The sequence below is a fragment of the Cornus florida genome, unplaced genomic scaffold (genome assembly GCF_030987335.1).
Source record: "Cornus florida cultivar Cherokee Brave unplaced genomic scaffold, ASM3098733v1 CherokeeBrave_3.0.0_Hap2_Chr02, whole genome shotgun sequence".
NCBI lineage: Eukaryota > Viridiplantae > Streptophyta > Magnoliopsida > Cornales > Cornaceae > Cornus > Cornus florida.
The window spans coordinates 27,713,405-27,732,110 of record NW_026775572.1 but is presented as its reverse complement, the minus strand read 5'-3'; the positions used below and the strand labels follow the sequence as shown (position 1 = coordinate 27,732,110).

General features: G+C 37.5%; 1 protein-coding gene across 3 annotated transcripts; it reads left to right on the top strand.

Annotated features, from left to right (window-relative positions):
- Nucleotides 1-2,129: 2,129 nt before the first annotated feature.
- On the top strand, nt 2,130-18,630 carry LOC132294448 (uncharacterized). Of its 3 annotated transcripts, XM_059792314.1 has the most exons (13): nt 2,223-2,357; nt 4,728-4,771; nt 4,896-5,042; nt 5,156-5,338; nt 7,825-7,907; nt 8,042-8,240; nt 9,293-9,414; nt 10,601-10,667; nt 12,344-12,394; nt 15,687-15,739; nt 15,903-16,113; nt 16,698-16,868; nt 17,933-18,630. In XM_059792314.1, exons 2-13 carry the CDS (start codon nt 4,763-4,765, stop codon nt 17,990-17,992), a joined length of 1,356 nt encoding a protein of 451 aa, XP_059648297.1. In that variant the 5' UTR covers nt 2,223-2,357; nt 4,728-4,762; the 3' UTR covers nt 17,993-18,630. The 3 variants fall into 3 exon arrangements, with proteins under 3 accessions (XP_059648299.1, XP_059648296.1, XP_059648297.1); XM_059792313.1 differs by lacking the exon at nt 4,728-4,771 and having other exon boundaries at nt 2,137-2,357; XM_059792316.1 differs by lacking the exons at nt 4,728-4,771; nt 15,687-15,739; nt 15,903-16,113 and having other exon boundaries at nt 2,130-2,357.
- Nucleotides 18,631-18,706: the final 76 nt, after the last annotated feature.

Sequence of the window (18,706 nt, the reverse complement as noted above, 5' to 3'; positions counted from 1 at the left end):
CTTAGGATTAGACGCTTGATGTGATAACGGGTGAGTGTTTGTCTATTTATCCAAAAACTTAAATTATTGGGAAGTATTGCATGTCCACCTATTTATATTTTTATATTTTTTTATCCGAATTTGATGTGAGACAAAATCTCCTTATAACAATAGATTTATTTCATAATTAAACTTATCCACTACATCGAGAAAATAAAATTCCTTTAATTACATTCATGGATCAAATAAATAATTCTCTAAATATCATTACTCTTTGTGTTGTCAATGGTTATAAATTCCACCTAAAGTGGCTATATAATGATAGTTCACAACAAACAAATTAATTGCTCTTTTGCGAGACTCAACCACACCAACCAAACCTTTAATTGCTATTCATTCGTTGTGAAAGTTCATTAGTCAACAATTAGGCCCACTAACTATCATTTATTGTTTGAAATGAGTTGAAAATTGAGCCTTCCAACTTTGTAAATTGCAAAAGAAAATTATATTTTTGTGTTAATAAAATGGTCAGAAAGTTGGATGAATGGTTTTTAATGAACTAGCTTTATTATGCTTGTGTAGTCGGTTTTATTTATTTGCCTTGTATATATATAAGATAATTGCAAATTAGGGTAATAGTTTCTATTCCATCTAGTCATTTATTTGTGATTTTTATTTTTTTTCTCTCCCATTGTGTCGTGCAATTGGATAATTCTCTACTTTTTCATTATTCCTTTTATGTGCCTGCATTATTTAATTTGGATCTATGGTATAATTATCTTAAAATCTTAATAATTATACTAGACGAAAATTTTAATGCATACCTCTTGCTTGGTAAGTTTAGTTTTTTTTTTTTTTTTTTCCTGGCACCGGAACTCATCTGGACAGGACCCCAGATTACAAAATGGGGATGCTGTCGACAACCCTACACCTCAATAACAATTTCAGTCGAGAGTTATAATGACGATTGGACGAGTTCGAACCTGGGACATGAGCGTTCCCAGGTCGTTACTTTACGTAAGTTTAGTCTTTGTTAAACCAGTTGTTAATTAAAATAATCTATTATGATATTTTGTCAATATATATTAACCTTCTCTCTTGTTTGTCAAATTGTGTTACTTTTCTGTTACATTTGTCAAATTTGTAATTATACTTTTTATACAATAATCATATTTTTTTCACGTACTTGCAATTTTTTATCTACTTAATTTTTTTTTTTAAGGCATTCTCATTATAAATCCAAGATATATTTTAGCGGAAATAATGGGATTTGTTCATTATTACTACCTGCTTCTAAACTGTAACTTTGTTCATTATTACTCCCTGCTTATAAACTGTAACAACAAATCCAACATCAGTCGTCTCCTGTTTTGATGAACCATTCATATCCATTACAATTGTGTGTTAGATTCTCGGAAGCACACTTGACTTGACATGATAAAACTAAATTCATGTTTAGTTTTTTGAATCATAAAATTCAAATCTCAAAAAAGATATTTGTTTGTGAACCGAAGAAAAGGGAAAAAATGAAAAAGAAAAAGAGTACAACAGATTTTTTATTTATTTTTCGCAAAATTCAAACAATAATGGTAAAATGTACAAGGGAGGTGAGAAAGGCCCGAAAGCCAGCCCAAACAAAAGGGCCCCAAAAATAATTGAAACTCTTACAATAGAAAGTCCAGCCCATGAAAGGCAATTTATTTTTTTACCTTGGCAAGAGTCCACACACTAACTTTTGCTCCTACACTAACTTGAACTAGACTTTTTATTCTAAAGTGTGAAAAAATACTACATAAATTAATCTCAATAAAATGAAATAAGCTCCATTTTTGTTTGTTTGTTGGTTTTTTTTATTTTTTGTTGTTTTAAAAATCAGGTGAATAGTGCTTGAATTTGTACAAGTCGAATTGGGCTACAATGTGTGTATTTATCAGGTGTACATCTGAGTTAGTTAGTTTTCTTTTTTTTATAAAAAATTAAGATACATTTTTCGAATTTAAAGATATTAAAAGGAAAAAATATGAGGAGATTGTGAACCCATCTTATGTCATACCATAATGATCACACTTTTACTCACCCATCCGAACCGCATGATCTACATCTACAACACTAAAAGAATTGAACCTGGCGCTGAGATGGCCACGTGGCTAAAATTCACTCCCAGACAAGCACATCCCGTGCGTTCGTTTTCTTCAACCTGATCATAGACTACGCACGTTTTGTGTTGAGACTCTGATCAGTCTCTTCTGTCAGACCAAACAACGAACAGCTCCTCGGCAATGGCGGTCCTAGTTCTGTGCCATTGCCGATACCGCCCAACATATTATCCCGCTAACCCTAGCCCTTCGCCATTTCTTGGACACATCCCATTTCATCTCGTAAGCATCTCTTTCTCTCTCTAAAACACACACACACTCTCTCTCTCTGGAACTCATTCAAGAGGCCAGGGAGTTTGATTTTTTCATGTATGAATCAACTAATAGATATATATGTGTGTGCGTGCGCGTGTTTGTGTGTCTGCTTTACAATTCTACATATACGACATACACACACTCATGCAAGGGAATAATTTTGCAATCTCTCTCTACATATGTATAGATACACATATATGTTGAATTTTGCTTAAATTCTATAAAAAATGAAGCCACTAATCTCAATTGGAAACAACACACAGTATTTTTCAATATCCATGTTGCTAAAGAACAATATTGCACTATTATAATTATCAAGGAGGTGCTAGGATTGTAGCTCAGGACCTTTTTGCAATCACATGTTGATGATATGATTATAGAATAATTATGTTCAACTTTTAATAGAAGATATTGCACTATTATAGGGCTGAAAGGGGAACAATATTTTTGGGTTAACATGCTGATATGATGAACTTTAGGCCTCAATTGAACATTTAAGTGAAGGTTTGCATATTGTCACGGGCCTAGAGATTTGGCGCAGCGGCACGGCCCGTGCGGCACCAAGGCGTTGCTTCGGCTCGCGCAAGCGCCCTGGTCAGCCACCACGACCTGCCCTCCCAAGGATACATGCTGACTGGTTTCGGCCTGCCATGGCCTCGTCAGGGGAACGGCTCCAGCTCCCGACCAGTTTGTGCAGGGATGGCCAACTCCCTTCTTCATAGTCAAGTCCAAGACCAGCGACAAGCACCTCGAACTGAACCGAGTCGACCTGCCTGAACTCTGAAGAGGTACCATCCTGTGCTCCTGCACGCCCCTTCCCTGGAACCATTCCCAGTCAATGAATGTTCTTAGCCAACCAGCATGCGTATCTTCTATCCTCCAAGCGTCTTAGGAATCACTTCGTGACATTCTCCCCCACCCAAATCCTGCGACGTCCTCGTCGCAGTGCGGCGCTTCACTACTGCGTCCACTCCCTTCCAAAGTCTGCCTCCATGCGGTATGCTCGCCTTCCCACCATCGCTTCCTTGTGCAGCTCCCTGCACTGCACTCGCCCAATGATAGGCCTCGGACCAAGGGGACGTCCACTCCTCAAGGACGTGACTCTTCTCCGTCATGCCGCCTCCGCGACATCCCGAGCAAGCAATGGCCTTCTGCCGACTTGATGCTCGCCCTTCACCATGGTTTGCATCACCCAAGGACTAAGCACGAACTTTGGTGCGCGCGGCCCTCCGGCCCTTCAATGCGCAACTTCAACGGACGCCTCTTCCTAGGGAGATGGAGGCTCTCCCCCCCAACTGCATTGATTCCTCCACATCGACGCAACTTCAATGCACCGTCTTCATTCTCTGACCCCTCCCGGACCGACAAGGGGGCACCCTACCGTGCTTTACCCCAAGTCCTGCTCTGATACCATTTGTCACGGGCCTAGAGATTTGGCGCAGCGGCACGGCCCGTGCGGCACCAAGGCGTTGCTTCGGCTCGCGCAAGCGCCCTGGTCAGCCACCACGACCTGCCCTCCCAAGGATACATGCTGACTGGTTTCGGCCTGCCATGGCCTCGTCAGGGGAACGGCTCCAGCTCCCGACCAGTTTGTGCAGGGATGGCCAACTCCCTTCTTCATAGTCAAGTCCAAGACCAGCGACAAGCACCTCGAACTGAACCGAGTCGACCTGCCTGAACTCTGAAGAGGTACCATCCTGTGCTCCTGCACGCCCCTTCCCTGGAACCATTCCCAGTCAATGAATGTTCTTAGCCAACCAGCATGCGTATCTTCTATCCTCCAAGCGTCTTAGGAATCACTTCGTGACAATATGCTGCGTTCCATATTCCATTAAAGACATAATTTAACATATGTTCAAAAATTTCAAGACTGTTCTATTGTAATAGTACACAAAGGAGTTGGAAGGCTTGCGGGACATCTAGACCGGTTCGAAGAGACACAGTGCTTGTCAAAGTCAACACACTTCAAACTTGTATTTGATTTTCATACTGGCATATTTTAGTAGACACCTCTTTCTAATAGGGTTTGGTGGATATGGAGGGATATTAAGGCAAATAAACCCAATTAAGTCACACGACTGGTCTTCTTTTTTGAAAGCATGTTTCAACTTATTGCAGATTGACCTTGTGAACAGATACTTACTGTTGCCTTATTGTGAATTTGCTTTGTAACCTCAGTATTACAATTGAGACAGGGAAGAGAGAAAGAACCTTTTCTAGCAACATTAGTATCACAAGAACACTGCCACAGTTTTTTTTTCCTTCATTAAGTTGAAATTCTTTGATCTCATTCTTGTAACTGTTTTGACAAAAGAAATGTTTTCTGTTTTGTGCCAGTCACGAGTTTCTGTTGGGAACTGTTATATGAGAAAATGAAACAGGTTTTACCAGTCTATTTATTAATTGCTACGGTGTATGTGTTTTTTTCTTTTTTCCTTTTATTATTATTATTATTGTTATTATTATTATTATTATTTTTATTTTTGTATGATCCTTGGCTTGCAGGGAAAATCATCACGTGGACAGAGTATCCAGAATTCTGTCAACAAAAACAAAATTACCGCACTCTTTTGGGGACCTCGGAAGGCCACCGAGCCACCTAAAGTGGATTTTTCACTTGGGGATTTCACCTTGACAGGGTCAGGCTTAGAGGTGTTTTTTCTCGTTGGTCCTTTAGAAGTGATGATTATTTTCGATGCCCCTGTTTATTGTACCTAATGTTTTTTGGATAGCTAATGCCATTGCATTTTTTTTTTTGTATTCAGGGAGCTTCAGCAAATTTCGAAAAACCAAAAAAGATATCAGTCTCAGTAGTTTCTTCGATCTCACAGGTTTTGCCAAATGACTGGGATGCGTGCAACCTTGCTGCTACGGGTCCCAAAAAATTTAATCCATTCCTTACCCATGGTTTTCTTTCGAGCTTAGAGGAGTCAGGTTCCTCAGTGAAGGTTAGCTATTATCATTTCAGTACTATTGCAATCTTGGATTTCTACTATTGATCTTAAAGTATTTTATTTACCAAAGAAAAAGAAAAGGTATCAAACGAGACCTAGTGACGCTCCGGTCAATTGAGGAAGACTACTTGTAATGGAAGGAAAGAGTCGGAGAGGGTGGCCAAAAATAATATGGGATGAGGTTATTAAAAATGATTTTAAAAGTTAAAATATGGTAGGTGAATTAGCATGTAATAGAAAAGCTTGGAGGGAGAGAATCCATGTGACCGATCTCTTTCATATGGAATTAAGGCAAGGAGGACAACGATGATGATGATTTAACAAAGAAAAAGAAAAGATGTTAATTGACCATTTTGACATCACATGAATAAATAATTCCCATTTGCTTTGCATAGCTCTTATATGTGTTTATTTGTTTTCAAGTCTGTAACGGGTGTATTTTCGCATGTAGAGAACTATTTTCTAATTGTCAGAACTGTAGTTTTTCTGCACGTTATTTTCTGTTTTTGGTGATGATTTCATAGCTGTATATCTATCCTCCATTGTGATGAAGAGGTTTCTGCTTGTAAAGATTGGAAGATGAATAAAATGATTTTTTTTACTAGTGGTGTCCAAGTGACTCCTTGATAGATGCATTCTTCATTGAATGCAGATCCTAAAAAGTGACTTTGCAACTCAACCCAAGAAAGCCTTGTATGAAAACTTGACTCGAATCCCTAAAAATCTGGCAATGAAAATTGTTGTCTTCAGTTTTACTAAAGCATTATCTGATGTTAGGCCTGCTGAAATGTTCTAGCGTGTAGAAATGGGAATCCACATAAAAAGAAAGTTTACGATTAGCCTTTGATTGGAGCCAACCATCTAACATTGAGTTGATAACACACACATCTATTTGTGCCACCACCCCCCCCCCCCCCCCCCCCCCCCCCCCTCTCTTTCTTTCTTGTTTCCGCTTGTTTTCCCTTTTTAGGGTATTAAGGAATTAAGACAACATTAAAATTAATGATAAAGATTACGCTTGTCTCTAATATTTCCCTCCCTGCACTCCGCATTGCGTGGGACATACACTGGATTATGCACTATCTTATGTCAAGTTAAAACTAACAGTGCATGAGAAACATGATTGGAATCAGAACTTTAAAGATACAAAAATCAGCTTTCTATGAAAAGGAAAGCTAGTAAAAGGGAAAAGCCACCTGCTGTCACATACAATCAGCATTGATGTAGTAGATGTCATTCCACATTCAGAACTTAAATTATCAGGAATCAAGACCATTGGCTTTATTGGACTTTGGTGCCGAAAGATTATTTATGTTGTGGTCTTCTTTGGTTGGCATAGGAATTGGAGATTCAACACAACCACTACCTTGAGCTTTCTCTAGTCCCTGGCACATGTGGGACTTTCCTTAGGGAATTAATAAATAGAGGTTTTCTTTTTTTGGCTTCTAGCCAAATTGCAAAGTGACTTGTTCACAAAGTGTTGCCATGAATAGCTTAATTAATTCTATGTTGTCTTTACGTTTCTGAGTTATTGGTCACTGGTATGCTCATTACATTAGATTATAGTTTTTCTGGTAAACTTCAAGGATTTTTCACATTCACGTGGTGTGATTTTATGTGGCCTTTTTGCTAGTATATGTTGGAACTGAATCTTGTTAACATGGGTAGAGTTAGTAAGGAAGGATACAATACCATGTGGGTTGACTGATGTTATGAACCTTTCTCTTTTTTTTTTTTTTTTCTACCCCTGTTAATTAAAGTATTATAGACAGCGCTCAAAAGGGGAGCGCATCCCAGGAACTACACAAGGACCAAATAGGGCCCCTATCCACTATCTCCCCTGTAGATTTACAATTTCTCCCCTGTAGCCTAAAAAAATTAAGTGTGAAGGATAGAGAACTTGAGCACACTAATAGGAGTTTCCTCTCCTTCAAAGGATCTCCTATTCCTTTCCTTCCACAAAGACCACCATAAGCACAAGGGCACTACTCTCCAAACATCTCAAGCCTGAACTCCCACTGGACAACCTCTCCAAGCCTCAAAAGCATTCCTCGCAGAGAGAGGCATAGCCCAGCTGCCGACTGGACCCTGAAACATCCAAGGAGCAAATCCCAACAATCTCTAGCCACCGGCCAATGAAGAAGGAGATCTTTTCCTAGCCATTAATTACCTTCAATTTTTTTTTATCCCTTTATAGGCTCCATAGTTCACTGATTCTTTTTTATTAGTTTTTCATGGTGGTGGATTTTAATATGCCCACCATCAAGGTTTGTGGGAACCTAAAGCTTCTCATTCTCTCTGGGGAAATAATGTCGTAATTAGTTTACATCTGGATAGTTCTCCAAAAGATCACTTCTGTTTTCTGGAAACCTGTCTATTAAGTGCCACATTGGTCACTCTTATGTTTCATCATATGATTGAAATAAATATCCTAAAAACTCAATTGTTTTATATTGACAATGTGTTTGATATTATTTCAGGAAACAGGATGGATTCCACAGCATATCATTGCTCAGGACGAATGTAAAAATATTTTAGGTGTTGTCCCACTCTATCTCAAAAGGTTTAGCTTCATTTAGCTTCTTCTTTGTTGTTCACCAACATTAGTCTTGTTTAGTTTGTTCTGTAAGTCTTCAGGTTTTTTGCTAACTGCTTTTTATGTTTGGTGATGGCTACTCTTTAACCTTTGATGTGCAGCCACTCTTATGGTGAATATGTATTTGACCATTCTTGGGCTGATGCCTACTACAGTTATGGTTCAAGGTATTATCCCAAGTTACAATGTTGTGTGCCTTTCACTCCAGTAACTGGTCAGAGGATCTTACTCCGTGACACCTCATACAAAGATCAGGTCTTTGACATTTTAGTCTCTGCAATGAAGGATTTGACCGCCAAGGTATAGGATGGACCAAATTGTTTTTCCTTTCATTCACTTCCTTGTGCGAAGATGCCAAGCACATGCAAATATTCCAATTGTCCGTATATTATTCTCAACCTCTTTCATTACAATTACATGTTTTTTTTCTCCCTTCAGTTGAGGTATGAAATTGCGAGGGCATGCTTAATGTGCGTTGCCCTTTGTGCTTGCATCAAGTATTTTTTGCAATATAGACACTCATCTTTATCTTTTCAAAATTACTTTGCATCCTAAAAGTGCATGTGACAAGCTTTAACTTACATAATGACAATTTAATGTGTTGGTTATCATATTTCATTCAGAAATTTGAAAACCCTGATGTTTTTATTTTAATTACCTGGAATTTTGGAATCCAATGACTAGTTGGGATTTGGGAAAGGGTTGCTTTGGCTATCAGAAAAGGAGTTAAGTGTCCTGTAATTCTTTTGTATGTATTAACTTCTACTTATATATCATCTCCTAATGTAGAACTGAAAATCAGATAGGTTTTCATGGTTAGACCTGATCTATTATCAGTAAATAATGTTCCTCACCATAACTCATGTCATGGATTGCATGCCAGTAAGCCATGATCTATGATCAGTAAATAATGTCCCTCTTGGTTCTTTATGCTTCTTATAAATTTTCACATCCCCCCCCCCCCCCCCCCCCTCTCTAAATAAATTAATTAATTAAAAAAAGAAATAAATGTAAACGATTACTTTTTATGATCCTCCCATGTGGAGGTAAAGCTGTGCACATTTGACCCTCCCCAGACCCTGTAGTGGCAGGAGGCTCGCGCACTGGGCTAGCCCTTTAAACAATTACATTTTCCGCGTACCAATTATTAGCAGTTTCACCTGCATTGAGCAAATGTATATCTGCAATTGTTGATAAAGGCAATTTTATATCTTATTCTTTCAAGGAGTTTATAAATTTTATATTGAAAATTGCTATTATTTCATTTGCATCGAGATCTAAGAACCGATGGCTTGTTCAGATTACGGTATCATGAGTTCCTGACCAATAAATGTCACTTCATAATCTCACAGTTTCAGGTTTCATCTCTGCACATTACCTTTGCGTCTGAAAGTGAGTGTCACAGAACAAAGGAGAAAGGTTTTCTGCAAAGGATTGGAATGCAGTACCACTGGAAAAACCGCAACTACAAAAAGTGAGTAATATGTAGTTATCTTGTTCGTCACAGTTCCAGGCTTAGCACCAGCATGGTATTTTTAATTATTTGGCATGTTCTTCAAAGGTGTGCGGACCACTTGCCATGTTTTGCATATATGCAAGTATGCTACTGTAGAGCAAATTCTTGTTAGTAGTGTTAGCTTCAAGAGAAAGTCAGGACAAGAGAACTGTAGTGGTGCGTTGTTCTTGTTTGATCCCAACTGTTAATTGATCACTTCCATTTCCTCCCTCGACCCCCTTGTTCCTCTAGAGGGTTGATTGAGGCTTGGAGAGGCGTCTCTGTTGGGGCTATCATTTAGGATGCTTGGAGGGCTATGCCTCTTTGTATTTGGTGGTGTATTTGGTTCGAGAGAAATAGGAGATATTTTGATGGAAAAAAGAAGCCTGTTTCTATGCTTAAGTTCTCTATTATTTCTACTCTTTTTTGTTGGGTTTCAGGGAGAGACTATAGATCTACGGAGGAGGTTTTTTTGGCCTCATTGAAGGTCTAAGGCGCCCTTTGGCCCTTTTGTTTCTTTGGGTTCCGCTCCCCTTTTGAGTGTTTTTAATAAAATCTTACTTATCAAAAAAATATATATACTCAGCTTTACTGAAAAAATTAGTATTCCACCTGGGCACCTTGATGATCTTTGTTCAATCTCTATAGTTCTGCTGCTGTGTCACACCCCTGACGTTCCTTATCTCATTAATTCAATTCTTATGCTGTTGCTCAATATCTGGGGGGTACCTTAAGGAGTTGTTCTTTACTATATTTTACATTCCAAAAGCTTGTTTTCATACATGCAAAGTATACAAAGACATCCCTGAAGGGCTGGAAACCTACCTAGAACTCATATTACCTAAAAAATAAGTAAAAGGAGTTACAGAACATTTATTAATCTTAGCATCTCTAATTTCAACCTATATGCTTGAATGTTTTGACCTTCAAATGTTCTTCTATTTTGTTCTTTCCACTTCGCCCACTATCGATGGGGAAGCACATAGATTTTGCTCTCTTTTGAACCTTCCTCCGACCAAAAATAAAAAATCCAACCGCTGTCCTCAGCATGACCAGTTGGCCTCAAAAAGAGCAAGAAGGGCAGACCATAATTCTCTAGCTGCAGAGCATTGAACTGCTTTCTTTTGTTTGTTTGTATTTTGAATTGTTTCTTTCCATGCCACAGTTTTGATGAATTCTTGATGGACATGAAACAAAGTAAAAGGAAAAATATTCGTCAAGAACGTAAGAAGGTTAGTGTTTCAGTTTGTTTCATTTCGGTTTTTTGGTTGGAAAGTGAAATGAAAATTTTCATTGTCTTGCATGGATTCTCTTTAAAAACACAGCAGATGGGATGGCAATTCTTCTGTTGTGGCTATATGTAGATTTCTTTCTTTCCCCGCTTTTTCCTTATTATTGTAACGATTATCACTGCCACAGAACTTATCTACTAGGTTCATGGGCTAGGAAACCCAAGAACCAGATCAGATGAGGATAACACTGAACTTTCTTTTTCCCCTCCCCGATAGTCACTTTATTTTCTGAATTGGTTCAAGTTTGTACACAAAATAAGACAGAAAACAAGCTTTTTCCCACACCAAGTCATTCTTGCTTTTCCTATGAACTACTTAATGGAGTGAGGTGGGAGTTGTGGGATTCAACTTGAGCTATTTCTTGAGATTCCCAAGCTGCCCATTAAATTGTGGTAACAGTCATGCGTAATTATAAATGGGTCTCTTGTCAAACGCTTGGAAGATTTGAGAGGAATTGCACAACCTTCTTTGAAAGGTAACTTGGACTTGGAACACTGTTTAGTGGATGTGGTACATTCAGTCCATTGTTTCAATCTTAATTGTGAAAGATAAGTACTCAGAAGATGCTTTATTTCATTGTTTTTTATAATGCAAAAGGCTCTGTGTAGAATATATTTTGTCAATCATTTGTGAAGTAAAATAAAATCTTAAAAAACAAAAGAAAAAAGAGGTTCTTCAAATGTTTTTAAATTTGTTCATTTCTTTACACAATTCTGTGTAAATTCACTGATACTTCGTAGATTTCTTACATTCGTGTTGGCTCTTTTAGGATAAATTCAAAGTACTTAAATAAATAAATAAAGGGTAAATTACATGGACCTCCCCTATGGTTTGCCATAATTACGGGGATTCACATATGGTTTGGGAAATCACTCTGACCTCCGCTAAAAATGAAACTAACCTACACGGACCTCCCTTATGTGAAAGTCAACTCCAATCAATGACATATTTTGCTGATGTCATGTACTTAATTAATTAAAATGCCCATAATACCCTTATCCCTACCATTTTATAAATAATCGTTGCTTACAACGTGAGGGCATTTCGGTAAATTAGACAGGTCCGCTAGTGCATTTGATGGTCCGTCACACAGAAGAGAGGTCCGTGTAGATTAGTTTCATATTTAGAGGAGGTCTGAGTAATTTCCCAAACCACAGAGGAGGTTCCTGTAATTATGGCAAACCATAAGGGAGGTCCGTGTAATTTACCCATAAATAAATTAGCAAATAAATACTTCAGCAAACTTAACATAAAATTATCCATCTACTAAATTCTTAATGAATTTTACAGTGTCAAATTTTCAAAATAATAGTTCTGGGATTTTATTTTTGAAGCATCTGAGTTAATAAATGCTTTGCCAAATAAATTTTATGGTGTACATGTAACGGATATATGTCTCTAGTCACTCTCTTCTGATTGATCTTATCAAATAGATTTTAGATCCATTGGTGATTGTTGACTTTCATAATGTGTTTGATAATGGAGCATGCCTAATTCATTATAAGTGGCATATTATTTGCTTAATTTCCAGTAGATTCGAGGGGGGATAAAATCAATTGTTTTGTTTTTATATTAACATAATTTTGTATTTAATCAAATGAACTCTCATTGTGCAGATTTCTGCTCAAAATTTGACTATGAAACGCCTACGGGGATATGAAATTAAGGTACTTAGAATTAATATTTGCAATTAATGATTTCTGGTGTCTTTTGTGGGTTAATTATGTGTTCATATGTTCTTTTTTTCAGTTTGTTTTATTGTTACACACACGTTATTTGCCTCTTGAATGTGCAACATGGTTGCAATACTTTAGAATACAATTCTGCGAGGGAATTCATGTTGTGAAGGAACTTGTCATTTGACTATATGAAAGTGATTGCATGACTTCTACTCTCTGATACCATATTGCCTCTCTCTCTCTCTCTCTGTTTTTGTTTTTTTTTTTTTTGTTTTTGTAGGCTTTAATGTGACTTGTTATTGGCCACTAGTTAGCTCTGCTAGTCAACAATGTGAGTCTGACAAGAGCTCATGTGGTATCCTAAGAATTGTCTCATGTAAAACATTAGGGCTCAAGTCTAGCCGATTGAATGCTCGTCTGAGGTTATGATGTTAAATAAAACATAATGGGGAAACACAGTTGTCTACTCAGCCACAAATAGTTGGGGAAAATCTTTGGGATTTTTTTTTTGGTTCGGATAAGTTGGCTATACAAGCTAAACACGTTGTAGCTATTGTTCTCAGGCCTCCATATGTTTCCAAGTCTGCCAAACAGCCAAGGGAGTATTAGAGAACGGACAGAAACATGCAGGGCAACTCTTTTAGTTTGAAGAATGTTGGGAGTATTGTTGCTCTTTAAAAGGGAGTATTAGAGAACGGACAGAAACATGCAGGGCAACTCTTTTAGTTTGAAGAATGTTGGGAGTATTGTTGCTTTAAAGAGTTTTGAGTGCAAGGCTTAACTTGGTGCCTGAAACTAAAGACCTCAACATCTATTCGGACCCGTTGCCAATGATTGATGGCTAAGATTTATACAGATCAATTATTTTGGAAACAATTATATACTGAAGTAAATAAAGTCCATGTGTGAAGTATAAGGCTATATTTTCGTCAAATAAATTTACAGGATTATCAAAAAAATATATTTAATATTACATATACAGATCTAATCTAAGCACAAATAAATCTACTAGGATTTGTACAGATGTTGCTCATCTTAGTTGTAATTACTGTAAATTAAGCAATAAAGTCAATACTTAATGAATAAAGTTTTAGTTGCATCAAACGTAGATAATACATACATTGATGCACCAATAATATCTTGAATTCATGCATCTTTTGCGAGAGAGTGAGAGAGAGAGAGACTTATTCATGCTTCTAGATTTCCTCCCAATCTCCGGAGTCTTCTCAGAGCTGTAGTTTAGAATGAAGGAAGCACAGTCACCCCGGCTCTAATATGTTAGGGTATGCTAAGTCCCAATTAGAACAAACTGGGGGAGGGGGGTGAGTAAGTCTTGAAAACTTTTAATTGCTATTAAGTGTTTTAAAATTTTCTTTTGATAATTAAAATATATTCAAAAGGCGCTCAATATATAATATAAACGTAACAGCAGAAAATAAATAAAACCAACCACACAAGAACATGCAATTTTATGTTATAGAGTAAAAACCACTGGACCCCTAAAGTCTAAATTAGGCAGGAGTCTCGGGACAATCTACCATACGAAGGTTACAGATTCTAAACCCCATAGAACCGCCGAGTTACCTTAGTTCTAGACTTGAACCAAGAAGTTCTCACTTAGGGTTTGGAGTGGAATTATTGAGAGACACTGAAAATCGCAGAAAAGAGAGTGAGAGCGAGAGCTAGAGTTTGGGGGCTGAAATTTGTTCACCGTGGACGTAGGCTTTCCTGAAGCACGCTAAATCTTTGTGTTATTGTTTGGCGTGTTTATTTTCTGTCGTGTTTCTTGGGTTTGCTGTGTTTGTCAGAACAGAAGTAATTATGTGTGGCAGGTGAGTGAAGGATGAAGTAAGAAAACCCTATTAAACATTGGCTTGAGCATAAAGGGTCAAGAGGTGAACAATCCACCTGATCCAGTGTGGTACAAAACCTCATACCTGATTGGGACATGTCAACGTGTCCAACTGTGTGAGGGAAAAAGAGGTGGGACAGTTCCCGCCATGCTGGACATGTGTTGAGAAAATTACATGAAGGCAACTCGTTTCCACTTTGGGAGTTTTTAATTCCATCTGACTCAATTTATAATTTGAATTGTCATTGCATTGAATCAAGATGCGAGGCAGGCCAGTGGTTACTACACTGACCAGATCTGCAGCAATAATTGTCAAGGACTGTCGACTTTGTCTGTTCACACACATTTATCACGTGTGCTGTTCACATGCCTGCCCAACTCCAGAAAACTACATCTGTGAAATCACTAAACTTAGGGCATTCCACAAATCAGTTGTAAAAACACTTTGATATCCATAGCCAGGCCCACACAATGGCAGGGACAGTTAACAATGTCTAATACCATCCTTCAGAACAGCAAGAAGTACACACTCCAGTGTCATGGCTGTGACTTATACTGTCTCCCAAGCTGTGGTAGCCATTTAGTGCAGACAGAAGACAATCTGCACGTGCTGCCAGAAACTAGCCGACGGCCAAACCCAAACATTTAAACCAAGCTGATGGTTGCGACACTACTGGAATGGAATTAGCAGATCCAGTTGGCCCAAGTAGATTTATTCAAAAACCAGACAATGTAGAAGCTTGAACATTCAAATCCAGAAGACTGACACTGACATACCCAAATGAGCTGCCAAAATGCAAGAGAAGGGAAGGGTGGCAAGAGGGGGCAGAAGATAAGCATGACATTTGAGAGAGCTCTCTCTCTCTCTATAATCTAGATCAAGACACAGTAATTTTCTTTCTTCTTTTTCTTTTTTGTTTCTCCCAGGTTATCCTAGAGGGATGAATCGGTTTCGAGTAAAGGAAATCTGGAAAAATAATGTTTGTAGTGAAATAATGGGCTAGCTCAGCAAAGTCTCGGGTGGAACTTTTTAATCGTCAAGGTTAGCTATAAGTTTGCATTTTGTGTAGTTTTTCCCTGTCTGTGTCGTAGAAGGTTTTATTATTCTCTTTCTTTTTTCCATGTTCTTGTTTAATCCATACTTGGTAAGTTCACCAAATGCAATGTTTTTGTAATTAATTAAATAGAATGAAATTCTAGTGTCCACAGCTATATATTAGACCCAATAAGTCCTCCAGAATCAAGTGTTCATGTTGGTATTGTAAACTCATTATTAATATTCTGATTTTTCAAAGCAATTCCAATTGATAAATTGTTATTAACAACATAGAGTTTATTTATCTCCTCATCCATCACATTTTATTGTAGACAAGAAAATGATTGAACCTCTTACTCATGTTTTTTTATTTTATTATTATGTGTTGGCAGGCTAAGCACTGGGATACCTTTTATAACTTCTACAAGAACACTACTGATAACAAGTCCGTGTCCACTTCATTAAACACTTATTTTTTTCTTGCAAGAGAATTTTATTTTTATTTTTTTATTAGCTTCCTAGTATTTACAGTTTTTCCGAACTATGCTAGATCTTTAGGAGATGCTTGGAATTGTCACATCTGAGTTTCGCTGTTAATCTCTCTCTAGGTGGGGTAGTGCTTATTTAACAAGGGATTTCTTTCACAACATGGGTTCAAAAATGGGGGATAATGTACTGCTTGTTGTTGCTGAAGAAGGAGATGAGCTTGTTGCTGGAGCTCTTAATCTTATTGGAGGAGATACTTTGTTTGGGCGCTTATGGGGATGTCATCCGCGAGCATATTATCCAAGTTTGCATTTTGAAGCCTGTTATTACCAGGTTTGGATGTGATGATTTGAATTTAATCCGTAGTGATGGACACATGGCTCAATAGCTTTACTCCAAAGTTGAGATGTTTGCTGGTTCATTTTGTGTTTGGGGATCAAACAGACAGATAAATTTTGTGTGAATGGATCTTTGCATGCATTCAAATCGCAAACATCAGTCTTGGAAAGGTGCTGTCATACTGGTAGTCCCCGTAATTGCATATAGAAAGTAACTATAGGCTTATTTTTGCTAACTTTTCACATCCTTAATCATGGTCATGCAATTATGTTGTATTCTTGTTGAGATCTTATGCATCTCCTAACATCAGTTGGAGTGTCTGAACAGCATACACGAAGATGACCTTTTGATAATCCTTTCAGTAGGAATTAGGTTACTCCCTTTTGACAAGAGGATAAACATTAATCTTGAGTAAAAAAAATTAGTCTTAAGAATCTTCTAGAATTTTGGAAGATTGCATTGAATCTTCTACTGATATACTAAAATTTCATTAGGAATCTTACAGAAAGATGTAAGAACATCAGCTGCTTGAAAAAGGATACATGTTCAATTAACTAACTTTTGTTATACTATTGCAGGCAATAGACGCAGCTATTGAACTTAATCTTGATAAGGTAGAGGCAGGAGCTCAGGGTGAGCATAAAATTCAGCGGGGTTATCTGCCGGTGACAACATACAGCTGTCACTATATAGTCGACGAAGGTTTCAGGAAAGTAATAGAAAACTTCTTGGTGCGAGAAGCGGCTCAGGTGACTAAATTTAGTTTACTGAACTTCAATAGAATTCCATTCTAGAGGGTATATAGAGATCATACGAGTCTAATAGAAGCTCAATATAGACTAGACTCTCTAGAATAATGCCGATTTCATATCATTTAGAAATCCATTCTTGACTTGCCATTGGATATGAGCCTATAGTTCTTATTGAAATCCTTCCAACTGAAGCTACTTATGATGTCATATGCAATGGCAAGTCAAAGAACTAAGTATTAGGTCCTGATTTATGAATGATGTGGAAAACTTCAATACTTCGGCATTTAATATTTGGAAGGAATTCTTAGGATAAGGTTGTGGTGGGACACAAATTATAACATAATATTGTTCAATTATTTCACAATTCCAATTATGGACATTTGCAGCTATTTCATAACTTATATTACTTAAAACGATTTGTCATCGTATATCGGTATAAAATTCATGAACTAGTTGAACAAAAGAATCAAGAAATGGAAATGAACAAAAATATGGAGGCGAATGAATATGATCTATAGAGTGGCGAGGGAAAAATTATAATCATTCTTGAGAAAAACAGTTACTGGTAGACCAATTGATCAAACTAGGCGCTTTTCCACAAGACACCAAATCAAACATCATAGACTTTGTTTCATAATCTCTATTTGCTGCATCAAGTTGATATTAAAGCAAAAATTTTGGTCCTACATCATCCCTGACAAAAGAAGTTATGTTTGTGTTCATTTTGAATCCACTGCCGTAATTGTACAAAATCATTACTCTTGGTCATTTTTTAATTCGTTAGTGGCAGAGGCATGTTGATAGAAGATTCTTATACAGATTTGTCTTCTATCACTCTTGTTTCTTATTATCGAGTGTTTTATGGTGAGTTTTGTAACCAGTGCCAGAAATGGAGTGTCTACAAAGTGTGTTAAAAACATCTAGTCCAAATATTTACTTCTCTGTTTCTTTTCTTTCACTTTCCACCCCCCGAGAGACTAATATCAACACTGAATCTGCACACTATTTTCTCTGTAAATGTTTATTTGATTCAATCTCATTCAAATGCTTTCTCTTTACAGGTCAAAGCTGTTATGAAACTAATACATGATTCTGGTCCCTTCAAGGATGGTATACAATAGTGAAAGTATTGAGGCTCCACTAGTTAATAAGGAATTGGTATTATTCATGGTAAGGAAACACTCTGTTCATGAAGAACATAGAGTTTCTAAAATCGGTTTACAGACAGCTTTCAAATAAAAGGGATGGTGCTGTGCAATTCACTGCGGGGAACAAAAGGAACACAAAAGGTTGCGTGAACTGATTTGGGGTGAGTAACATCTACTTGTTTTGCAGTGTTCTATGGTAAAACTGTAAATATGCTCTTTACATTCATCATGTCACATGATCACGTTCAAGATTTATTAAGCTGTACATAATTGAACACAACATCATGCGTGTTGAAATTCTTGGTTACATAATTACACTGATACTATTAGAATATCAAGTTGGTGAAAATTAAAGCGATAGATCAAATTTTGGGTTAATTTTTTTTTTTTGGGTATGCCAACACAAAGTAGAAAGTTTTCAAGAGATAATATAGGAGAAGTTTAACAGCATGTTAAGCTAGAGATGATCCCATCTTTAAGTAGTTATCCGTGTTCCCTATTGAACTTTGACAGCATCCAGAACACTCTCTCATGTATGGACTTGGCTCTGGAATTACGTCTCCAAGCCTACCCTTGGGCTGTGCTCTAATCTGCTTCGTCTCGGGCAAGAGCTTCGTGTCATGATTTACCTTGAGACTCCAAGAAGGGAGAAATCAAAAACATCCCAGCTCTCATTTGGAGCCAGAG

Coding starts and splice junctions, on each gene's coding strand:
- LOC132294448 (XM_059792313.1), top strand. CDS start 2,259: ATGGCGGTCCTAGTTCTGTGCCATTGCCGATACCGCCCAACATATTAT. Junction 2,358..4,895: donor GACACATCCCATTTCATCTC/GTAAGCATCTCT, acceptor CTTGGCTTGCAG/GGAAAATCATCACGTGGACA. Junction 7,908..8,041: donor GTCCCACTCTATCTCAAAAG/GTTTAGCTTCAT, acceptor TTTGATGTGCAG/CCACTCTTATGGTGAATATG.